This window comes from Bemisia tabaci, chromosome 1 (genome assembly GCF_918797505.1).
Source record: "Bemisia tabaci chromosome 1, PGI_BMITA_v3".
NCBI lineage: Eukaryota > Metazoa > Arthropoda > Insecta > Hemiptera > Aleyrodidae > Bemisia > Bemisia tabaci.
In genome coordinates, this window is record NC_092793.1 from 55,575,958 (window position 1) to 55,598,817 (window position 22,860).

At 39.9% G+C, this 22,860-nt stretch overlaps 1 protein-coding gene across 13 annotated transcripts in view; it reads right to left on the reverse strand.

The window, feature by feature from the left end:
- The window catches only part of Syt7 (Synaptotagmin 7), a 443,527-nt gene that overhangs the window by 44,163 nt on the left and 376,504 nt on the right, over positions 1–22,860 (reverse strand). For 3 of the 13 annotated variants that reach the window (XM_072303876.1, XM_072303878.1, XM_072303875.1), the window contains exon 2: positions 11,119–11,455. The exons of 7 other annotated variants lie outside the window; for them this stretch is intronic. In XM_072303876.1, the coding sequence (XP_072159977.1) occupies positions 11,119–11,210 (92 nt within the window). In that variant the 5' untranslated portion in view covers positions 11,211–11,455. Of the gene's footprint in view, positions 1–11,118; positions 11,456–13,450; positions 13,882–22,860 lie in introns of those variants that run through there. 3 more of the 13 variants (XM_072303877.1, XM_072303887.1, XM_072303881.1) reach the window with 3 other exon arrangements.

The window sequence follows — 22,860 nt, forward strand, 5'->3', positions numbered from 1 at the left end:
GTTCTTCTTTAGCACGGCGGTGCAGGTAGCCAGAGAGAGGTCCATCGGAAACTTCAAAGGACCCTCAAAATGACGTTTGACACTTTTAATCGCCAACGCTGCGATGAATAGAGAGGGGGTAGGGGTTGGGGGAGCTCCCTGGACATGAGAAGCCTCGCTATGGAGTGAAATTACGTGGAAGTGTCATTTTTTTGCGCAACTCAAAGGAAGTGTAGCACAGTTAATTAAAAAGTTTAACTGCTCAAAACTAAAGAGTTTAATTAGTGCACGGCCACAACCGCGAGTTCTCAGTTTCACGCACGATGGTGCCAAATCGAGCGAATTCACCTGAGGCGACCGCGGTGGCGCACAATGCGGTATTTGACTCCAGAACCTGGCCAAAATAATTTTTTATGGAGTCTTCAAGAGGATCCCTTAAGATTGAAGATATATAAAACGAGATAACTGTATTACAGCCTGGGTAACACCAAAAATAAAAAATTAATATTTGAGAGCATTTCAAACGTTTTTATCTTGGTAGGAGAGTACTTTCAATAATTTTCTCTGCAAAAGCAGTCTTTTTCGCTTGAGATTTTGATAAGACAACACATACCATTTTGCTTGAATCAACCGAGAGTTGTGGGTGAGGATTTAAAAAAAAAAAAAAAAAAAAAAAAAAAAAAAAAAAAAAAAACTTTATTGCTCCATCTATGAATATGTAATGAAGTGCGTTCGCAGTATTTTTCAGAATTTTTTTCTGATATGAAACATTGTAAATAAAAAAAAAAAAATTAAATGTGAGGAAATTGACCGCCTGGTGACGTCATGGGCCGTGTTCCCCATTTAAACACATGACTTTTAGCAGATTAGGTCAATTGATCATGTTTCCTCCAATAATTTCTTCATTTTGAAAATTCGTGCTCACATTACTCAGTAGTTCCCTGCTAAAGATGAAGTTGGACGTATTTCTATCAAACGGAACTAAGCAGCATCGGGGGAAGAAGGGAGATGGGGGCTTGAATTGGCGGGTGTTGCGGAACTCGTTCCGTCCTATACTCGCAATGCGTTTCCATGGCGATTAGTTCCGTTTGACAGAACGCGCTATCCGGGATTCTAAAATCCTCAAAAGGAACTCAAATTGGCGCTTAGTTCCGTTTAACATAAATATTTCCAATGGACCACTAGACAAAGTACAAATTTCAGCATTCTGATACACGTTCCTTTACCAAAATTTCACGTAAAACACGATTCGCACAACGAATATTACCGAAATCAACTCCTTCCGAAGATATTAATGATTCTTGGTGCGTGAATTCAAAGCACGCGCTCATGAAAACTCAATGCTCTACGTGATTCACATCGCTCGTAAACGTTATCATGAACGTCTCTGCGATGAAAAAATCTGGCAACCTCAATCTTGACACTTTGGCTCAGCTATAGCAAATTACTTATAGTTTGAAAAACACATGGTGGGAAATGAACGTTGCTCGATTGAGAAGATTGCTGAAACCGTTGTAGTGCGTGATTTGACTTACGTAGAGCTTTGAGTTTCTTGTGAGCGGGCAGTTCAAATTCCTCGCAACCAATGTGAAATAAAATTGTTAATAGCTTCGTTAGGAGTTGGTTTCAGTAATTTTCGTTGCGCGAATCGTGTTCTACGTGAAATTTTGGTTAAGATACATGTATCAGAATGCTTAAATTCGTACCTTGTCTAGTGGTCCATTCTCAAAATGAGAGACACCTGTAAATTCTCCATTTGCACCTTGGCAAGCGTTTAAACTGGGGGTTTGGCCAGGCACAAGAGTCATACACGACCGTGAGCGGCGCGACGGTGCCCTGCTGGAAATCCGGCAGTCGATCTCTCGCTAATAGCTTCGGAGCTGAGGACAGGACGTGACGCTACCTCGATGACGGGATGCCCCTGCCCCTCCCCTCTTCTCAATCCCCAGGAACAAATTTGACAAACGGCGGCGGTTAGTCACGTCGAGTCTGGGCTGATTATTACCGCCACTGGATCTCATCACTCTTCAGAATGATAACCCACCGTTTTACGACGGGTTTTAAGCGCCCAGCCGGAGCAGCTCTGCAGAATAGCAACAGGGTAAATATCCTCGCTCCTCCGACCAGACTCGTTATCTACATTTTTCTACGTGCGTGCCCTCTGATGCTCTGCCCAACGAGAACCGCCTTTCTCTAATAAGAGTTTTCCGAGTTTTTCTCCGGCATATTACCCCACGGACAAGGCAATTTTCATCATATCCTAGGGGGATGAACCCCCTGGCTGCTTTGCGGCTAACACCCCGGCGCTTTGCACCCCTAACGCTCTATGGATCTTCCTAGATCTTGCTAGTAGGTTATGTTATGTTACGTTATGTTACGTTAGGTTGTGTTATGTTAGGTTAGGTTAGGGAATAAGTTAGGTAAGGCAAGGTTAGGTTAGGTTAAATTACGTAAATATTACGTCCACAAATTACGTATATATTACGTCCATAAATTACGTAACGCTCGGGGGAGGGTCAAGTAGAGCTTTACGACATTATGTTTTTACGTGCCTTGATATGGGTGAAATAAATTTATGAATCAAAAATTTTCGGCCGAAATTCACTATGAATCACATTATTCGAGTCATCCCCCCCCCCACCTTCTGTTTAAATTCGTATACCGTGCTTTGATTTACATATCGACAAAATAGCGCAAAACTGCCCGTAGCTGAAGCCACAAAAAAATCCAAGCAATCAAACAGATAAAAGTTTTTGAACCATGTATCCAGTAGAACTTGATCGTTGACACCATACAACGTTACTGATGGTGTGAGGCGCGGAGTTGTGCGGACCGCAAGACTCATTTCAAAGTGTTGTAACGGCTTCATGTCGGTGGAGCGAGAACATGTTCGTTATAGTTTACGGAGGAGATGAGTTTCACCGTAGCCCATGCGGGCTACGGAAAAGACATACAGTTACAGACGAAGCGTGGGCTTTTAACAGATGGGTAAAAAGCAAAGCCGCAGTGCGCATACAGGGCCGGGGTGAGTGCGTAAATTAGCGCGGGAACTGAATAAGCGGTGGAAGTTTGATCCGGGTTACATTTCGCAAGAAGAACAAGAAACATCACCATGTTACCAAACTTGCAAAACAAGTTTACTGCAATACTTTGTTAAAATAAACACTGTTTACCATCATAAAATAACTGTAATGGGGCAAAAAAGGAATTTAACCTACAGCGTTCGTTTCTCATTTAATCAATATTTTTAAAGGTGCACAGATAAGTGTTTAAATATTAACATTTTTTGCTCCTGAAAAATCCTTGCAAATCCGCCAGGGGAACCGGTAAACTAGACGCATACTCATTATCCAAGTAATCTTGACTATACTTCGATCTAAAATAATTTTAGTCCAAAAATAGTTTATACAAAACCATTAATCTGTGAAATGGAGGATTAATTTTGATTACCTTTAAAACATTAGAATACTATCGAAAGCCAAAATAATTAAAACATATTATTTTGCAAATATAGATGTGCAATGCTTCCTTAGACGTCAAAAAATGTCGTAATCTTACAATTGTATTCCTGAACAGACCGAAAAAAATTACGAAATTCGCCGGATAAACATATTTTACCCATCAATAAACTTAAGGATAAAATTGGCAACAGCTACAGTGACGAATGTTTGATCAAGAAATGTAAAAGGTGCATCGAAATAGACTGCGATGAATTCTATATTTAACGTGTCTTGAATTCACACAGACCACCGCTCTGGCACTTACGGAGGGAAAATGGTGGCTCTAATGACGTGACTTTACCTACTTTTACGACCAACCTGTTGATCGCCCGTTTCTCTTTGCTCCATGCCCTGGGAAGGAACGGAGTATAAATGCGGCAATCATGAGCCCTCGAGATTGATGACTGGATCAGCACAGGAAACTCGAGTCGTTTTTTAGTAGGATAGAACACGGTGTGCAGAGGCATTTTTGAAAAAAAAAGGTATTGGTTTAGGAATCAATAGAAAGACCTGACGTTTCTGAATAAGCCAAATAATTCGTGCAAACCTTACGCACTGTAACAAGAAATAGAGCAAAAGGATTGCCTTCAGGTTTATATTTGATCGTTTGTTATGAAGAGTGTCCAAATTTGGTAAAATTTTGTAAAAATAGAGTCTCGTCTTATAGCGGAAATAAGGTACTCTGGGTTTCGCAAACCTTTCTTTTTTTGTCATAATAAATCAATATGTTTTTTGTTTTATGAATAGTATGCGAAATTCCATTTTGTTACTTAATGAAGAAAATAAACAACCCCTAGGTTTATAATCACTCACATTCCGCTTTACAGGACCAAAAAGTTGCACATTTCTTACTACGTTCTGGAGACTTGACTAACAATGCACCAAAAATATATTCAATTCACGAAACATTTTTTTTTTTTTTTTTTTTTTTTTTTTTTTTTTTTTTTTTTGTAAGGCAATGTTTGAAAGGGTTGACTCATCTCTTATCATCGTCTCAATATTATCTCTTGGAAAGACGCTGTCTTGTATAATTATTGCTAGCTGCAGAGTGTCTTCATTTTTAAAAATATGCCACATGCATTACTATCAAACACGAATAGTTGTATCTGAAAGCGTCTATTTTACTGCTAAATGAAGGAGGAATGCTGCATAAGCATCAGGGTTTTTGCAACATAACATTTCCTCCATGAAATATTCAATTTTGACGAAACTGAATATTTTCCCTAGGCAGTTTCAAGTAAACTAGATGAAATTGCGCATAAAATTCTCGGGAAAACTAAAAAAAGTAAAATCACAAGTTCCCCTACAAATTTGTATTTCATAAAAGGAGTATTGACAATGTTTAAGGGCTCGTGAGACGTTCGTCCTTGCCACGGTATGCACCGATCAACATTTCTGTGCAACTATTAGAATGTGTGAGAGCAAAATCATTAAACAGAGAGTATTGATTTGTCTTTTCAACTACGATTGCTAATAAAACATGACGTCACACAAATATTAAAACTTCAAATTTATTCTCCATGAATTTTTGAGTGGAGAAATTCTATTCAACCATTTAGAATATCAGTTTGGCAAAGAGGTAGTTGTTAACCGCTCCAATTCAAAGTTAAGGGACAAATGTTTTTATGAAACTGTTCACAAATAACCTCAGTCCACACGAACGAACCCACTTTAAGGGATTTCTCCACCATACCCGCCGCACCGCGCCGTTGCCATTGTCCTTCAGTGGTAATAATCGTCATATTTACTCGAAGAGCTTTTTATAGACAATAGCTGAGGGCTATTTATAAACGTTTAATCATTTTGCACTCGGGGACCTTTGCTCATTCGTCAAACCCCTTATTAGCTAACTGGAATTCGTTGGATATGAAAATAATTGGACATATGTTGTTCCTGAAATGATGAATAGCAGCTCCTCATTGCAGAATATAGACTAAATTCGCCATGCTGAAATTTAGCATGATAGACCTTCCCCCTTTTGGCACGCACCTGTCTTGGAAGTCTACACCCTTTCCCGACAAAATTGCGTCTCGTATTGTTAGATCCCTTCAACATTTTAAAGCAAAAAAATCAACTTTTTTGCCGATACATTTTCCAGGAACATCGAGGTATTTCCAAAAATAATCCTCGCTTCACAACAATTTTTGAGTGAAGTCATGCAGTATCACCCCGACAAGTCTTTTGTTCAGCCTCATTATACACGTAGATCTCTTTTGTATTAAAAATTCTGATGTTCCACACTCAAATTGGAAAGGAACCCTGTGTGGAAATATTTGAACGAAATAATCATGGCCTTGGATTCCCATTGGAATCATGGCCAATGTACAATAAATACGTTAATACCCTAGCAAAGAGTTGTTATAATTAGTTTTGGTTCCGCAAATCGTGTTCTACGTGAAATTCTGGCGAAGAATCATCAATGAGAGTGCTTAAATGCGTACCTCGTTTAATGGTCCATTTAATCTGAAAAAGCAGACATAAAGAACTTTCCTAACTTTTCTCGGAAAAAAAGTATTTTATCGAGAGAAATGAGGTAACTTTCGAATGCTCATTCGACGTCGAAACACAACACGGGCCTATTCAGCCCCATCAGTTGATGCCGCGATTATTATAACGCGAATTATGATAACCGCACCAAACACAGTGCGGCCGACGCGACGGTAAACGCATGTAGCGCCTGCAAGATGGAATACTTCCTACTTCCTGGCTACTTGGCCTGAAGATGAATACTTCTCGCATTCTGCCAAACGCAGTGCGCGATAGGATCCCTCCAAATCCCGTCGGTCTGCCTGGATTGCATTTTGCAAAAAGGAACCACTAGCATTGCAATGATGCTAAGATTGTGCAACTTCATCCTTTGCAATAAAATTGCGGAAATTGTGAAAAACTATGAAATTTAGATGGTAATTTTTGTCTCAAATTTTCAGTTTTTAGCGAGAAAAATAGAAACTATTAAGGGATAATCGGGTTTTTCCTCCAAGACAAAAGAAGTTGCACAATCTTAGCAACATTGCAATGCTAGTGGTTCCTTTTTGCAAAATGCAATCCACTTTGTCTATAACTTTGTCTATAACTTTCAACAATGAGACGGGTACAGGAGTCTTCCATTCGGCAGCTGAAAGGTCGGGTGGAGGGTATAATAGGTGGATTGCAACAAGTGGTTCGGCAACAGTGCCTCTCTCTCTATGTTCCCCCGATTCCTCTACCGCTTCGGCTCGATAAATCAGTTTAAAGTGGAACAATAATACGAATATGACAGTTGACTCGAGTTTTAAATTCGAACGCCACTCGGCCGCTTGTTACCAATGTTACCCGTTATCGAAGTTCTGTCGAGTTAACAACTAACTCGATTATCGCTCCTGTCCAGTTTCGCAGACCTGAGCGATAGGACTCTCTTCAACTTTTTCAAACCGGAACTGATCTCAACTCAGCACAGAAATACAGTTAATATCAGTTTTCAGACGATGCGCTCACTCGAACAATAAATGGCATTCCGAAATGGCTCATACTTAATTTCGACACGAAAGGATACGATTGCCAAAATGGTTGGTTGCTTAGTCGGAGCGAGTTTATCAGAAAGGAACCAACCCATATTTTCGAAAAAATTGAGTTAAGAATGTTTTTGAGTTCCACTGGCCGAAAATCCTAAGATGCTCATATCAAAGAAAAAGTTGCTTCTACTGGCAAACATCTGCTTGATTAAATCCATTTTTCTCTCGATTCCAGCGGACAATAAGGACATTCCTCTTGACGGTTAACTCAAAAATATTTCTGTTTCGATCAAGTTGCAAGTTTCTCCAGAATATTGCACAGAATTTTGAAACGTTGCAATTTAACGACGCGGTTTTGAGGAGTATTCGTCTCGTGGTTGAATAAAATTGGCAGCAGCGATGCCTGATAGAGATCCACGTCTGCGTTCGGTGTCTGCGGTCCAGCAATCGGATTTCAGAAAGCAATAAATAATTACGAGTCTCCTCAGATCCCATCGATAGAAGCATTAACTTAATGGATTCAACCTTCGCACTGGATTGTCATCCCTTTCAGTGGCGTGGCGTGCTTTGCGATACATCGATTAATCTGGCATTTAAACCTTAGGAAAAGGATCGATAAACAGGTGTTCGCAACAAACACCTTAATAATCGATTCTTTACACAGCTGCAAATGGGGAGATATCGATAATCGATCTTTCACGCCCCGCCACTGATCCCTTTCACCCCGGCTTGCATCCCTCCTTCTCCCGGCTAGTCTTGGCCTGCGTAACAGCAGGCATGTCTCGTCAAATCCTGCAGTAATCGTCGTTTAAAGGGCTAATTGCATCGTGCGAGGCGGGCGTGCCCCTCTTGTCGTCGCTCCGCTGACGTAAGGGCGTATCTCCTTTTTCAAACGAGCCCCGGTAAGTATGGAGTTATATGGGCAATAGGGTTCAAGGGACAATCGAGATACGCCATTACGTTAGAGGGGCGACGTTGTGAGGACCAACTTTGCTAATGGATCGAGGTTTTGAAGATGTTCGGTATCACCTTAGGGTAGGCACCAAGAGTTTGGGCTCAACCTGTCCTCAGCTCATGTAATTTAAGCATCCTCTAATCTCACTTGATGACGATCGTAAGTCGGGTTAGCGTTATGAGGGGTCCCCACCCTGACTGCTGCGCGGCCCTCTCCGCCCAGAGCTGCAATGCGCCTTCAGAGGGGCAATTTGACCGCAGGTGATTCCTGGGACGCTATATAATGTGTTAGAACGAATGCAACAAATCGCATCGATTGGTTCCACTTTTTCAGCTACTCGTCATTTTTCTCGAATTTTGAGATCGCATTTCTGTCGTCAGGAGACAAAAGGATTCACTTACCAATTTTGACAAACAAATTCAATGTAATAAAGACGAGGTTTTTTAGAGGAAAAATACCGTATTCGAGTACAGTTTTGATATCAAACTGCGATAGTTTTCCTCTAAAAAAAACCACGTCTTTATTACGTTGACTTTGTTTGTCAAAATTGGTAAGTGAATTCTTTAGTCTCCTGACAACAGAATTGCAACCTGAAAATTTGAGATAAATGACGAGTAGCTGAAAAATGGAAACAATACAAAATATGACGTCCATTGAACCACCTTAAGCAGAAAGAAACCAAGCCAAATCAGCTATTGCCGAATTTAATTGGGATATTTAATTTTTAACATGAACACTTTGGGCGGATTTCTGTGCAAATTTCAGTGGATTTTCTACAAAGTATTAGGTAAATTCCTTAAACTTTTCAAAGGCATCCGCACAGAGGTTCTCTTGTGCAAAATGACGTGCCCGGTTAAAGTTAATAGCTGATGTGGCTTGGTTCCTTTCTTCTAAACGTGGTCAAATTAAAAATCTCTGGGTCATAATGAAATGCTGTACATGCTGTGTATATTTAAATATTTCATGACATATTTTATGCAAAGTAAGTTACACGTATTAAAATTATTCAAAACAACCCGTGAGCGAGGGATTAGCGTTTACATTAAAATTGGTCAACTCGAACTTCCTGCTTTTAGAGAAAACTAGTGAAAACTACAATCAACAAAGATTAAATCGGTTTGGTTTTACGAAGATTTCCGTTCAATTCTGATGTACAACATTTGTGAGCTTTTTAACAAGAAATCAGAAAAACTATCTTATCAGAATCAGATTAGATTTTGTTTAATGTTAAATTTAAATCGATTAGACTTAGGTTTTTTGTAAACGAGAAGTTGGAAAAGGCGAACATAAGAAAGGGGTGAAAATTATCCAAACCGAAGATGAGTGAGAGCGCGGTTTAAAAGAGAGAGAGCAGAAAGCGTAAAATCGAACTCTAAGCACTCATTGAACGTTTATAGGTTTCTAATGGTTGCTCCGACACACATTGAATTTAGTTTTGTCGAGGGCTAGAGGTTAAATGTGCCAATTCTACCTAACAGTTCACAGTTTGTGGTAAGACTAGGGGATAACACCCTCTGACCGCCTCGCGGTCTAATTCTCCGGAGCGCTTTGCGCTTTATTAGGCGTTATGCGTTACGCGTTGCTCATAAGGTCCAGTTACACGATCAAACTGAGCCATCAAATTGGGTATCTCATTGGTCGCATCCTCACCTCAGGGCTTTTTCCACCAATCAGAGCTTCAGTTTGACGACTCAATTTGATCGTGTAACTGAACCTTTAAGATTTTATAGTTCAGAGTATGATATGCTATGATGTGGACTTAGAGCACATAGTGTCGTAATGCAAGTGGGAGATCTGGCGCCACTTTTAAGCATTTTCCAGGTCCCAAATTCCGAGATTCCTGTGAGGCGCCGGGTCCCTTTTCGATACATAATCGATTGTTTGCGATACACGGGGACCCGGCCATATTCCACACCGCCATTTTGGATCGAATATGTATCGAAAAAGTGACCCCGCACACCGGGTTCGGAACTCGTCGAGCAGAACATGGCGCCAGCTCTCCCACTTACGTTACGACTCTATGTACGCTATAGATGTGGACTACAGGCAATTCCCGTTTCTAAGTTATTTTGGACATTTTTTACAATTTCAACACACTCAACTTGAAATTCATAATGCTCACTTCTTACTTTGTTTAGTTGTTGTTTGACTTTGATGGAAATCATGGCGTGTTGAATCAATCGGTGTATGGTTTGCGACGTAAGGGCGCGGCGCGGCCAGCAGATTAGCGGAGCGTAAGTCGAAGATTATGGGGGATATTTCAGTCATGCATATTGAGTGGAAACACATTCTCTAAATAAACAGATACTGATTAAAATAAGCACCGAAGCTAGCAGTGGCAGCGATTTCATTGTTTCTAACCTTGGACTTTATGCGGCATATGTGATCCATCAGGGTTAACTCGTGAGCAGACTATAGCTGACGCCCTGAGGCCCAAGTCGTATTAAAGAAATTGGGGTCATTACATTATACTTTATTGATTAATTTATTTTAATCATTTCTGCATAGCAATCTTCACTGGATCTTTTTATTTTATATTTTATTGTGTGCTACTGAAGGGCACAAATCCGAGAAGAAATTTCGACAGCTGTGGGTCTGATTTTTGAGTTAAAATTAGATTTGCCGCTGTATAATGTACCTTAATCCAACTTAATTAAGAAATTTAGCCCCTCGAAATTATTTCTTAAACATCGAATTGATTTAGATTGATGTGACAAAAGCAAAAGGCGAGAAATTTCGGGTACGGGGGTATCTCTTTTGCGTGTTCCACCCATTTTCGTAAAAGATACGTAAAAACTAAGCATGAAGAATGAAGTAAACTCCAACTTGACGAAAGAAGCTTTGTTTTAGTCCGAAGAACCGAGACAAGTAATAAATTTTTATGGAAGGAATTATATTTAAATTTGCACGTATATCTAATTTTCTATATTTATACATATGCTGGTGAGATCTTGTAGATTTCACTCCCAAAATACCGTGTATACCTTTTTACTTCAACTTCAATTTTTCATGTAGGAAAAATTAGCGGGGGGAAATGGAGCAGCGATTGAAAGTTGTAAACTTAGTTTCTCCACATCCTTTTCGTTCATCATATACTGTCAATCCTGAAAAAAGTCGATGAATGTTCCGTTTTGTGCTTGCTGTTTTAGCTCATGCAATCAAATGAAAAAACGCTAATTGGAGACGTGCTTACCTGTAAAATTGATAGAAAGCTTCGAGGAATTCGACAGAACTTGAGATGGCCTTAATTATATTATTCTTTTGATTAAGAACCCATGTTGACATTTGGCCGGCACTGCGTTTTTAGCCAGGTGATCTTCTTATTGTCATTAGTTAAGCGGTTGGCACGATTATTGCGATAAATGTACGAATGTTCAAGGCATATTGAAATTAATTGTTCGACAGTCTAATGCGAAGCAGTAATTGATTTGCCCAGATGAATAGCAGAGATATCAATACTGGAGGGCTTAAACGCATAGAACCGTGTCTAGCTTCAATATGTTCACAGTGAAAAAGCGAATGTAATCAAACTGAAAATAAATTAAATACTTTTGACAATCAAATGAGATTTCCTTTAAATGAAACAAAAGTAGACGAGAAAAAAGGATTCTTTTCTTTAAAAAAATGATGACAATCAAACTTTTTTGCAGAGCTAATAAGGTGCAAACGTGGTATGAGGTGAATCTAGAAGTCAAGTTGGGTCAATTACTTGCATTCGAAGACATTGTTGGGTCAAGTTTTAGCTAGTATCAGTGCTAAGTTTCAATGCACAGTCATTCCGCTTACATGCGGTTGTGCTTACTCGATTACAGACTGTAGTGTTACGGTCGAAAGTATTTTAACACGGAAATGAAGAACCAAAAAATGCGTGGATGTTACTATGCTTCAGCTGTACCATGTTTCATGTATTTGTCGAGTTAAGCAAGGACAAACAGCCAGTTATACCTTAATTTTCCCGAATGCTTTTACGTATTTATCATTTACCTAAAGACATAATTTTTTCGAAAATATATTGGGTGTGACTTCTAGTTTGAAACTTCATATTGTCCTTTTAGCAACTAAGTATCATTTTCCAGATACCTGGAAAGCCCAGTTGAACTTTGTCTTGTTGCGATTACGAAGGTCTTACGATTGGTATATATCCCTGATGCACAGAAGAAGTGTTCATTTATTTTGATTTTTGGAAGTGCTCAAAAGAAGCGCAAATCTGTGTTCGGAGAGTATTTTGTTTTAAAAAGAAATGAATCTACCTATAGCAACATGAAAAAGGCAACGAGCATTCTTTTTCAGTCATCCATTTCCCTTTTATAATAAGAGCATTTCTTTTTTCTCTTTTTGAGATGGAAGGGAGATTATACTCTGATTTCATGTCTCGACATCTCAGATTATCGGATTATGAGGATTTAATCAACTACATTTGATTGAGCTTGATGATCTGGATATAAGACCGAATGATTTTAGGCAATTTCTAATACCGAACCACAAAAATAGTGCTAAAATATTTTATTCGGAAGGGAGAAAAAATTGAATTCGAAAAAATGCGTTTTCAGCTCACGACGGATGAGTTTAATAAAGCTGCCTCAATCAACTTGCCGCATCTCTGAGAAGTAATAATTATAAAGCACTTATTGGAACCGTGGAAGTTACAAAAAAGTTTCTAAACTCTCCACCAATGCTGCTTTCAACAGGGGGATGATCGAAGAGGATATTCGAGCTGTTTTTATTTACACTTTGATATTGGTCTAGTTGCGAGGGAAATCTCATTGGAAACCAATGAGGCTACGCCTGATGCAAATACTTAAAGTTACTGAGAGCAACGAAAAGGGCCTCCAGACAAGGTACGAGTGAAAGAACTACGCAACATGTTTTCTCTTTAAAATTACACGAGGGAAACGAAACTCGCATTTCAAAAGTTCCAAACTCCGAGATATTTAGAAATCAAACTGTCAACAATATATACGTGTCCTCAATTGAAATTAGTTAAAGAGTAAAAATACAAACTGGGTGTCTACTAAATTAGACTGGCCAAAAATCAGTACTTTGACAGTACTTTTTCAGTACATTACTGAAAAATTCAGTACTTTTTCAGTACCTCCATTCGACGAAATTCGAGAAATTTCAACATTTTGAATTTCTCTCTCAAATTGCAACAAAAATGAAAAATTTCGGACCTTCTAGCGGAATTTTCGCACTTTTTCAGTACTTCCGGACCGCCCTTAAAAATCAGTACTAATTCCGAACTTTACGGAAATTCCGGACTTGTGGACACCCTGACAAATGACGTTATTTGTGTAATCGTACTTTCACTTAATCAATGTCAAAAAAGCGTGGCGAAGTTGAAATCCGAACTTCATGTCGTGTTAATCGTTTTCCACAAAATATTTTGAAAGGAAAACAGTGACTTTATTTTCTGGCACAGACCTTGCCTTATGCCTAGTGCCTTATTACGTTGTTTTGGGGAGAGCAGAGCAAGTAATAATTTTCTTGAAGCTGCAAGGTGCGATCAAAATTATTTATGTACTCACATGTTTTTCAGCTGTTGCAGAAATTTCCGAATGTAAAGGAAGAAAGAGCCTCTTAACAACGCTTTATACATAAATCCAAGTATAATTTACAAGAGTGAGAGAAAAAACTGGTACACGTTTTAAACTAATTCTTTCAATTTTCAAGCGCACTCGCGAAACAAAAACTCACCTCCTAACACAGAGCACAAGTGACGTAGGTATCTTCAACCCATAAAATTTCAAAAATTTAAGCACAGACATTAAAACGCAACCTAATAAACTGAAATCAACAAAAACCGGGAAGAGAACTACGATTTCACACGGCAAATTGTAACAGTGATACGTAACAGTGGTCCAACGTAAAATTATGAGAAAGCTCTACGCAGGAAAACTCAGTAACGCCTTTATGAAAACCGATAGGTACACGCGATTCAACAAAAACCTGAAGAAGACTGATGTTCGGTGATGAACACAGTATTAGCGACCAAGAGCGTTGTCAATTTTCCTCTTTTTTTTCTTTTCTTTTTCCCTTTTTTCCAAATTTGAAGCGTTCGTAAGCTCGGCAGAGGTCGCGCGCCACTAGTTGGGCAAATAACACGGTTGCAACATTTCGGTCGGAGGTCAAATTCTGTTTCTCCTCTTCAGCAGCAGGTTCTGGAGTCAACCGCACTCCGAAATTTGTATTCGGTGTAAAGGTTCAAAAAATCTCTGCTTGTTGGAAATTGTTTACAGAATTGCATATCAATGTTATTATTATATTAACGAGCCCTACATTTTAAATTAAATGAGCGACGGGGTTCAAGTTTTTTTCCTCTCCCTTCCATTAAGACCTAAATTCTTAATCGAGGAAAACACTAAGTTGGTTGGATGATCGCAATTTTTATGTTGTATCAATATTTTATAGAATTTTTGTGAGCTCTGCCAGCTGATCGGAAATAAGACCTGATCTGTATCCCCAAAAAACCAAAAGCACATCGATCTAAAATTGACTCTTGCGAACGCAAGGTGGCCATTTCCCGAAAATAATGATTTTCCCCCAAAAACTTGACTCTTTTCCGTTGAATGCAAGCTGTAGATTGTTTACAAGTCCAGCATCAGCCTTTAACGTTAGCCGTACGTATTTTTTTTATTTTTAACAAGACAGCAAGTATCCTATAGTCCATTGCGCTGGGCTTGTTGTAAATCGTAAGCAGAACATGACGTTAGTTAAAATGTTACTCTCACAGGATTGTGTTCTCGTGTGTACGCTTGGACTTAATTATAGGCGTTCCAGCGATTCAGTAGCGGTTGTGTTGTGCATCACAATATCTCTTTAATCGATGCGAATTGGTCATCTATTGTAGCTGAAGCCATGGTCAATTTTTAATTTGTATCGGGAAACATGTTTTTGCATGGTGCGACGGACGTTTGATTGAAAATACATGACCAAAGCACGAAACCACTTATCTCCATTGCGACGTTGCAGACTTCCTGTCATACTTCACTTTTCCTTTGGAAATCTTGTCGACATAATTTCTTGAAAACTTACTCAATTAGCATAATATTGTGTGTAAATTCAAGCAATAAAGTTGGCTTCCTTCTTTTCGAAGATGTAAAAGAGAGGCGGAAATGTTGAAACACAGCATTGGAGATACTTGGTTTTGCATTTTGGCCATCAATGTTCTATGACGCGTGGTAAGAATTTTTACGCGGAGGGTGTAGAGTGCCATCTACAGCTGTCTTTTTTTACTTTTTGATCATGCTCCTAAAGTACATCGTACACATCGTCTTTAAATTATTGACAATGCATACGCTCTTCAAAGCATCTTCATCTTGAAGAGGCTGTAGCTAGTTGTTTTTTCTTCTAATGGACCATTAAGACGGGAGACAAAATTGGGGTATCTTGAAGCAAATCAGTGGTTTTTCAATCTAATGCGTCACTCTTACAATTTAGTCGTGTTTTATGAATCCGATGCGTTCGATCACGCGAATATCGGAGAGAAACGTATAACCGGCAACAAGGATGTAGCAACACATTTCAAAACAACCATTACTCTTTTGTGACAATACAGATTACTCAAACAGAAGTCTTGCCCGTGTCTGTGTAATCCGTATGATGAGTACGCTTTTGTAAGGCAAACAATGCACATAAAAGCATCTGTTGATCTAATGCCTATAGCGTCACGCCTTCGTCTAGTTGACACAACTGCTTTCCACGCTTGTCAAGCAGGGTTAGGCTCAGATACTCGCACTCTCTCCCGATGTGTATTAAGCCGCAAGGCTCAACCCCAAATCTTTCCCCGGTAAAATCCAGATTTTCAATTATTATTTCCATGCTTTTGAACCGGTTTTGAAACACTGACTGGCAAAAATTAGCGGATGCCTTTAATCGAATGGGAATCAGCTATTTCGGCATAAGTAACGATCGACAGACTCTCATTTCATTTCCGCACGAAGAAAAACGTCACAATTGCCACAATCAGTTCGATTCTTTTTCAGTAATTTGTATCTATTTGATCTGCGCGACATCCTAATTTTTGTTTAAATTTCAACTTGTTTTAAAGATATCAGGTTGCCCAAGCAGGTCTTCGATTGGGTTCCTCTCGGGAGGCGACGGCGTGGAAGTCCTATGAAAGGTTGGCGACAAGGGGTGGAGGAGGAGATCAGAAGGTGCCAATTGCCTGATGATCTCTGGGAGGATAGGGGGCAATGGCGATTGGGCGTCGCAGAGCGCGAGGCGGCGCTATAAAAGCGGCTTTCTGTATATGTTGAAGATATCAAAGGCAACTCCTTGGCTTTTTATTGGGGCCAACTTCAAAAATCCAGTTTTGAAATATCCAGCTTCAAACGCCGATAATGTTCACGAATACCACCTTCCTCGAGACACCGAAAGTGACTAAAAATACGCATCAACCGAAGTATAACCTCAAGAAAGTTGGGAGAGAAATAAAGCGAGGTGATCTACTCGAGAACAATTATTCGACCTGACTCTCAACTGCAAGTTTGTTTTTCAACTTTTGATACCCCTCCGTAGTCCGTAGATCACTGCTCAATGCAATCCGCCGGTTTCAATCTCAAAACTTGGGATGTAAAAATATTCCATTTCTCGAGATGCGATCTCCAAGGACTATCAACGTAATCCGAGTCTGAAAAGAGATATAGAACGCTCCTTTCCTTCGTCCATATTTCACGTTAACCATGTAGCGGGGTGGTACACTGGTTTATCGTTATTTTATCTTCGGGTTATTGCGCTATTTAGGTAGGTTGTGTAAGTAACAATTTCACCGTACTCAATCGTTGTTGATATAAAGAATGAGGATGGAACTCGAAGAAAATGAGATGTCTTACGACAACTAGTTCTCGAGTTTTTATCGCGTCTCTTACGTCACAAATGCACTTTATTAACCTCCTTACAGAGGGGGATGCTCCGGAGGAAAATTCTACATTTAAATTCGGACTGTCGCGGTCTGATTGATACTCCCCAAAGTTGATAAGCAAGAAAGCACAAATGTAATGACGGAATCTGCTAGTTTAACAGAAAATAGCTAAATACTAAGGAGAAAATAAAGGGATCTATTTGTCAGTTGCTTGGAAGACCATAAGCGTTACTTTTTCTTTCTCCAATGCTATCACACGTATATGTTGCGTTTTTGAACATGCCACCAAAAAAATTGTATCCTGTGATCAATGAGAGAGAATTTTTCTGTATGGTAAAAAATACCTACGGATTAGGACCCAGATAGTTTATTGTTACTTCTTATTATTCTTGTGTTTCACCAAAGGCTCGAATTAGATTGAAGATTCAAGTGAGATTCCTGACTGGCTAAGGGCATTTTTAAGGTTATGTTTAGACCTACTCACGGGATACTTTACAATTGCCAAACTTAAGGCCCCGAGACATTTCTAAAAAACTTTTAACTAATTTTGTGCGATTTGCGAAAATAGAACATTTGTTAAAGAGAATCGAGGGATTAAGTCAAAGCAAAACAATTTTTATCGAGATGTGTGCGCACAGAGAAAACTCAACACAAAAGTTTGGTCTACGGGAAGTAGAACACAAAGTAACCCTAGCCTTCGGTTGATTTCTTCAAGAGGAAATGTCAACTAGATCTCTTGAAGGCGTTTAATAAAAAACGAGTGGTGAATACCAGCATCGCGATCGAAGGAGGCATTTTCCCTGTCTTTCCATTGTTTCCTGCGTTAAATTCAACGCAAACACTACCAAAATCAACACACAATTTGTGTTGTTTTGTGTTGCGCTTCCTATAATAACCAAAGAACACAAATATTTTTATCAGCGTGGTGCTGCGTTGGAGGTTCTATCGTGGGAAACATGCAGGTATGCTGCCTCCTGAGTAAAAACGACGGATGTATAATGTATATTAAATGGGACAGCAGTTGTTTCTTCCTACGAGGCTTCATATATTCAAAGGGTGACATTGAACACAAACAGGGCTGAGGGCGGTGTGTAAGACCGAGCAAGGCGCTTCCGATTTAAGGCGAGGAAATGACGTAAATTTAACCCAATAATATCCACTCCTCGGCTGCGCCCAATATTTTTTCTCTCCCCGGGAACGTCTTGAGGATAGAAAAATATACGAGAATGATGCAAAAACATTCGATCTCTACCACCGGTCGCTCCTCTCTCAAAGTTTTTCCCGCTCATAATATGAAAGCTATATTTACCTCTTGGGACCGAAAAAAGTAAACCATCGTTCAAGAAGCATCGTTCATGTCTTTTATGTGTTCTTCATTTCAGCTAAAAAACGAGCTGAGTCCCCCCTCTTCACATATACACAACACAACACAAACACACACACACCCACCCTCACCGCCGCAAGCAAAATGAAACCTCACACTTCGGTCAGCCCATCTAGAATAAGATGAAGGAGACGAAGAAGAAGAAGGAGAAGAAGAAGCAGAGGACGCAGCATATAAACAATATTCTCTATTGAATATTAAACGTAGAAATCATAATGTTGAAAGAGAGCAACAGTTGAGGAAGTGATTCAATGTATGCAGTAAAATCATTTTCAAATCTTAAATGGCCGATTGAACATAAGAGGGGCTAGAAGGACTAGGCGTACAAGTGCGGTTTTTAACAAAAAATTGAGATATTAATGAGTTCAAGTAAAATAGTCTTAATGCATATTCTGTGGCTCCCAAATCCCAATTTCTGAGCATCAAAAAGCCAGTTTGAACTCTCTCCGCCATTAGGATCCACGTAATTTCGAAACTTCAAACACGTATTCCTCTAAATATAGAATAATGTACTTATGCGCCTTGTCCTCCATGCCCTGCCCCTTGTATAACGATGAACTTCGAGTAGCCTCAATTATTACCGGAGTTTGGTTTCAAACCCCCCCCCCCCCCCCCGCACGTAAATGTCAGGCATTCCAGGGGACTCCTCCGTCAGGGACCTAAGGAAGGGGCGTTTTGACCTCCTAGGAGGACTGACGTCATTTTTGCCGCGCTACGTAAGAACGCCGTATCATCATTCGAATGTTGCCAAATGTATTCTTCGAAAATATTTATTTTTGAAGGTTATGGATATTTTTTCTCGGAATTTTTAGGCTCTTCGGTTCAAATTACGAACGAAATTCGGAGCAAAATTGGAGGGGACATATTCACACATATTCCTGAAAATTATTGATTTCTCGAACGGAATTTGGCAACATCTTTTTGTCGCGCTACGTAAGAACGCCGTATCATCATTCGGATGTTGCCAAATTTCTTCTTCGAAATTATTTATTTTTGAAGGTTATGGATATTTTTTCTTGAAATTTTTAGACTCTTTGGATCAAATTACGAACGAAATCCGGAGCAAAATTGGAGGGAACATATTCACACATATTCCTGAAAATTATTGATTTGTCGAACGGAATTTGGCAACACGTGATGGCTCATACGGCGTTTTTTCTCAACACGGCAGATTTACGAGCGGTTCGTGAGTGCCCCCAGAAGAGCGCGACGTCGACGCGGTATCCTTTTTCGGCTGCGATCGTGGAGAGGCGTCATGAAAAAAAGAGAGAGAAAAAACACAACTCGGTGTAAACCACCCCGCAGGAAATGGGAAATCGAAAAGTTAGTTTCGACACGCCGAGCGTAACGGAGTTTCAAGCGCATTAGCGAATGTTGTTTTTTCCGCGCCGCGCCGAGCTGAGCTGATCCCCCGACCAAAATATTACCCTCGGCTCATTTCACATATGCAATTCCTGATTAGACTTTTAATCAAAACTTGTCGAAGAATCCCCGACAGCCAAGCTACGGGGTTCTTCACACTGCGGGGGATTAAAACTTTTAATTCCATCATCTGCGTCAGCGGCCCGGGGGGGGGGGGGGGGGTGGGGAGCCGGGGATGGGCAGGGAGGGGGGGTGAGGCTCGGCGGCGCTTAGAACCGAAAACTTCGTCGTGCATCCCCGGCGTGGACGGAGCGACGACGGCAATCTCACCGCTCGAAAATCTTAAAATATTAAAATTCGATCCCTCCGCACGCGGGGGAGGGAATAAACGCCCGAAAGTTTCTCGCAGGAAGCATTTTATTTTACACTCGATAATACACTTTTTATCGCGCGCTCACTTTGCGTGGCGCGGGCAACTTTAAGATCCAAACTTTGGCTCTAAATTTCGTCCGCGTGTTCCCGCGTGTTTACGAGTAGAGTCATTTATCTTTATTTCCATATTGATCTCAGACCAGGACCTTATTTTGTCCTCCGTCAGGGACCTCCTGTGACTCCCGATTTTCATTCTACGAAATCACGGAATGTTGGCAACATGGCATGGACCTTGGTCCATTTAAATGTACGTAAAAATCGATATTGATAGTTTCTTGTGGCGTCCCGGTCTCCACGGGGCATTGCGAATCTTGAATGATCGATGATCAAAATTTCTCCCTTTTGAAGCTATGGTAAAGGATCGATTATCAAGGTGTTCGTTGCGAACACCCTGTTCATCGATCTTTTCCATTAGTTTAATGGTTTAGCCTTGTGAGGAGAAGTACCTATTAGTGGTCCGTTATTTTTTGTAGAAGTAAATTTTATTAGTTGCTTCTCATTTAGGTATTCTCCTTATCTATAGTTACGTAGTTAGTTTTGGTTCTTAGCTGGCTAGATAGCGTGTGTTAGATTAGAATATAGTTTAGATGTTGATTAGAGATATGTTAAGGAGTACGGTCCAACTTCGTGGTGCACGACGGCAGTTGCCAGTTGCCTTGGCCCCTTGAGGGCGCCTCGCCGGCCAGCCCGGCCTTACTTACTTACTTACTTAATCGATATATCGCAAAGCACGCCACGCCAATCCTACCAAGAAAGAGCGCAGCATGTAGAGAGAGCATAGTATTTTTCCGTGTGTATTCTTGAAATTCGTACTCTCCGCGTTCGGAGAAACAGCATTCAGCCAAAACTATTAATAAAGTTACCTAAAGAAATGTTAAAAACGAGATTTACACAAGAGCTGTCCACATAAAAAGCCGCGTAACGGACCTTAGATGAACGTCAGTTTCCTATTCAACGTACCTGATCCTGAATCTGGAACCTGGTCATCACGCACGCTGTGTCCTTACCGTACCTCGGAATATATACTGTTTATGAAAGAGTGAAATTGAAATTGGACGTATTTGTGCTAACCGGAATTACGTCACATGAAAACCCTATGTGCAAACTTCCTTTTGGCATAATTTCGTCCGATTGGGGTGCGTGGCCGCCATTTGAAAAACGCTGGATGTGCGACTTTCAGCTTCTATCTGTATACTCATTTTACACCGTATCAACACGAAAATCTCGGGTTCTTACGTTTGTTGAAACTTAAATACTCACATAACTGTCAATGCAACACCGAGCCAACGCTATAATTACTGGACTTCAACACGTGCGCGCGGATAAGAACGAATATTGCTACAGGCAACACTCAGAAAAAAAAGTCATCAAGAACAGTGGGAAGAGAGGATCTGACAACCACCTTTGCGAAGCAATGAAACAAAAGCGTAGATAGGATTTGAAAACAAAGCGAAAGCTCGAGGAGTCTTCCCATCTTCAAAATTGTAATCATATCAGGGGTCTTGATCTCTGTAATGAAAAGGTGGAAAGTCTAGAAGTTTCTCAACTCTTATTTCCAGGTTATCCTCTTGCAGTCCTGACTTACGACCATTCTCGGCGGGCCTGATTTGGCGGTTTTCCTTCTCATTCTTTTCTGTAATTCAATTAAATCCACAGATGCTGTCATATTACGGAATTTCGCCGTAATTCTACGAAACTGGGAAATTTACTATGAAATATTTTGCGCAAATAAATTATTTCGGTATATCAGGAAAGTTTAGGCAATTGATTTGTCATGCATGGAAAGAAATGTCAGTCAATTATAATAATTTTTGAATAGGCTGAACTTTTTTCGATTATTCGCTTCATTTCAGCGGTCTGAATCACCTAAAAATAATTCGTAAATCGAACTACGCAATTTTCAAAACCAAACTGGATTTGCACGGCTGAAACGGAGTGAGATCCACATAGGGGGTTCTACATCATTCTAACTTAATGATACATGACCGAACTTTTTCCTGGTGTGTAAACAATCGACAGAAAAGCTCTTCATTAACTAATGAGCTAGCTAATTCCATACAAACATTGAGAGAACAAAGAAACGCAAATTTCTTGTCTTCTGTTTAAGAGAGATTCTAAAAGGAATTAAAATCAATTTGAGAAATTGGGAAAAATTAAAAAAGGTGCCTTCCTGTAAAAGAAGACATAATTTTTAACCCTAAAATAACTGAATAGTGACGTATATTATAATTTATATTATTAATTATTATTATATCATAATACTGTCTGAATCCAATTCGATTAAGAGACTAATATTCTTTAGGAATGAGTGGTTAGACTATTATCACCGTTTGGATTCTTCATTATATCGAATTGTATCCAAACAATGACAGTGACATAATTTCTTTCAATGATATCGATGAACATGCATGGATATAATCGCTTTTCTGGGATGCACCACTAATAGCGTTTAGAACGAAAATCCCTGAAGTGACAAGATGACCAACATGATGCATTACATACGCTGAAAGGCTCATATAGTCTTCCAGACTAGAACAATTGCGGTTCGTCTCAAAATGAGCGCAGTTCACACGACAAGGCGGAAAGATATTACGCTGCGCTAGCGAGGTATTGGCGCGGTGCGTCGCTGGAAAAAATGGAAGCACGCGAGACAAACGGCGCAATAAATTGTAAACCGATACGGTAAAAGCTGCAAGTAGCTAATGCAAAGTACGCATTAATAAAGATCCCTCTTTCCTTGCGCGGTGCGCTACACAGGACCTGGGAGAATGCTAAAGGTCGTCATTATTACGTCGCGTCCTCCACTTACGCTAATATCTAGAGCAATAAACGGAGAGAATGTTGAGTTTTTTTTCGTTCCTTTGTTTTTGTTTTCAACAGGACGATAAATTGAACAT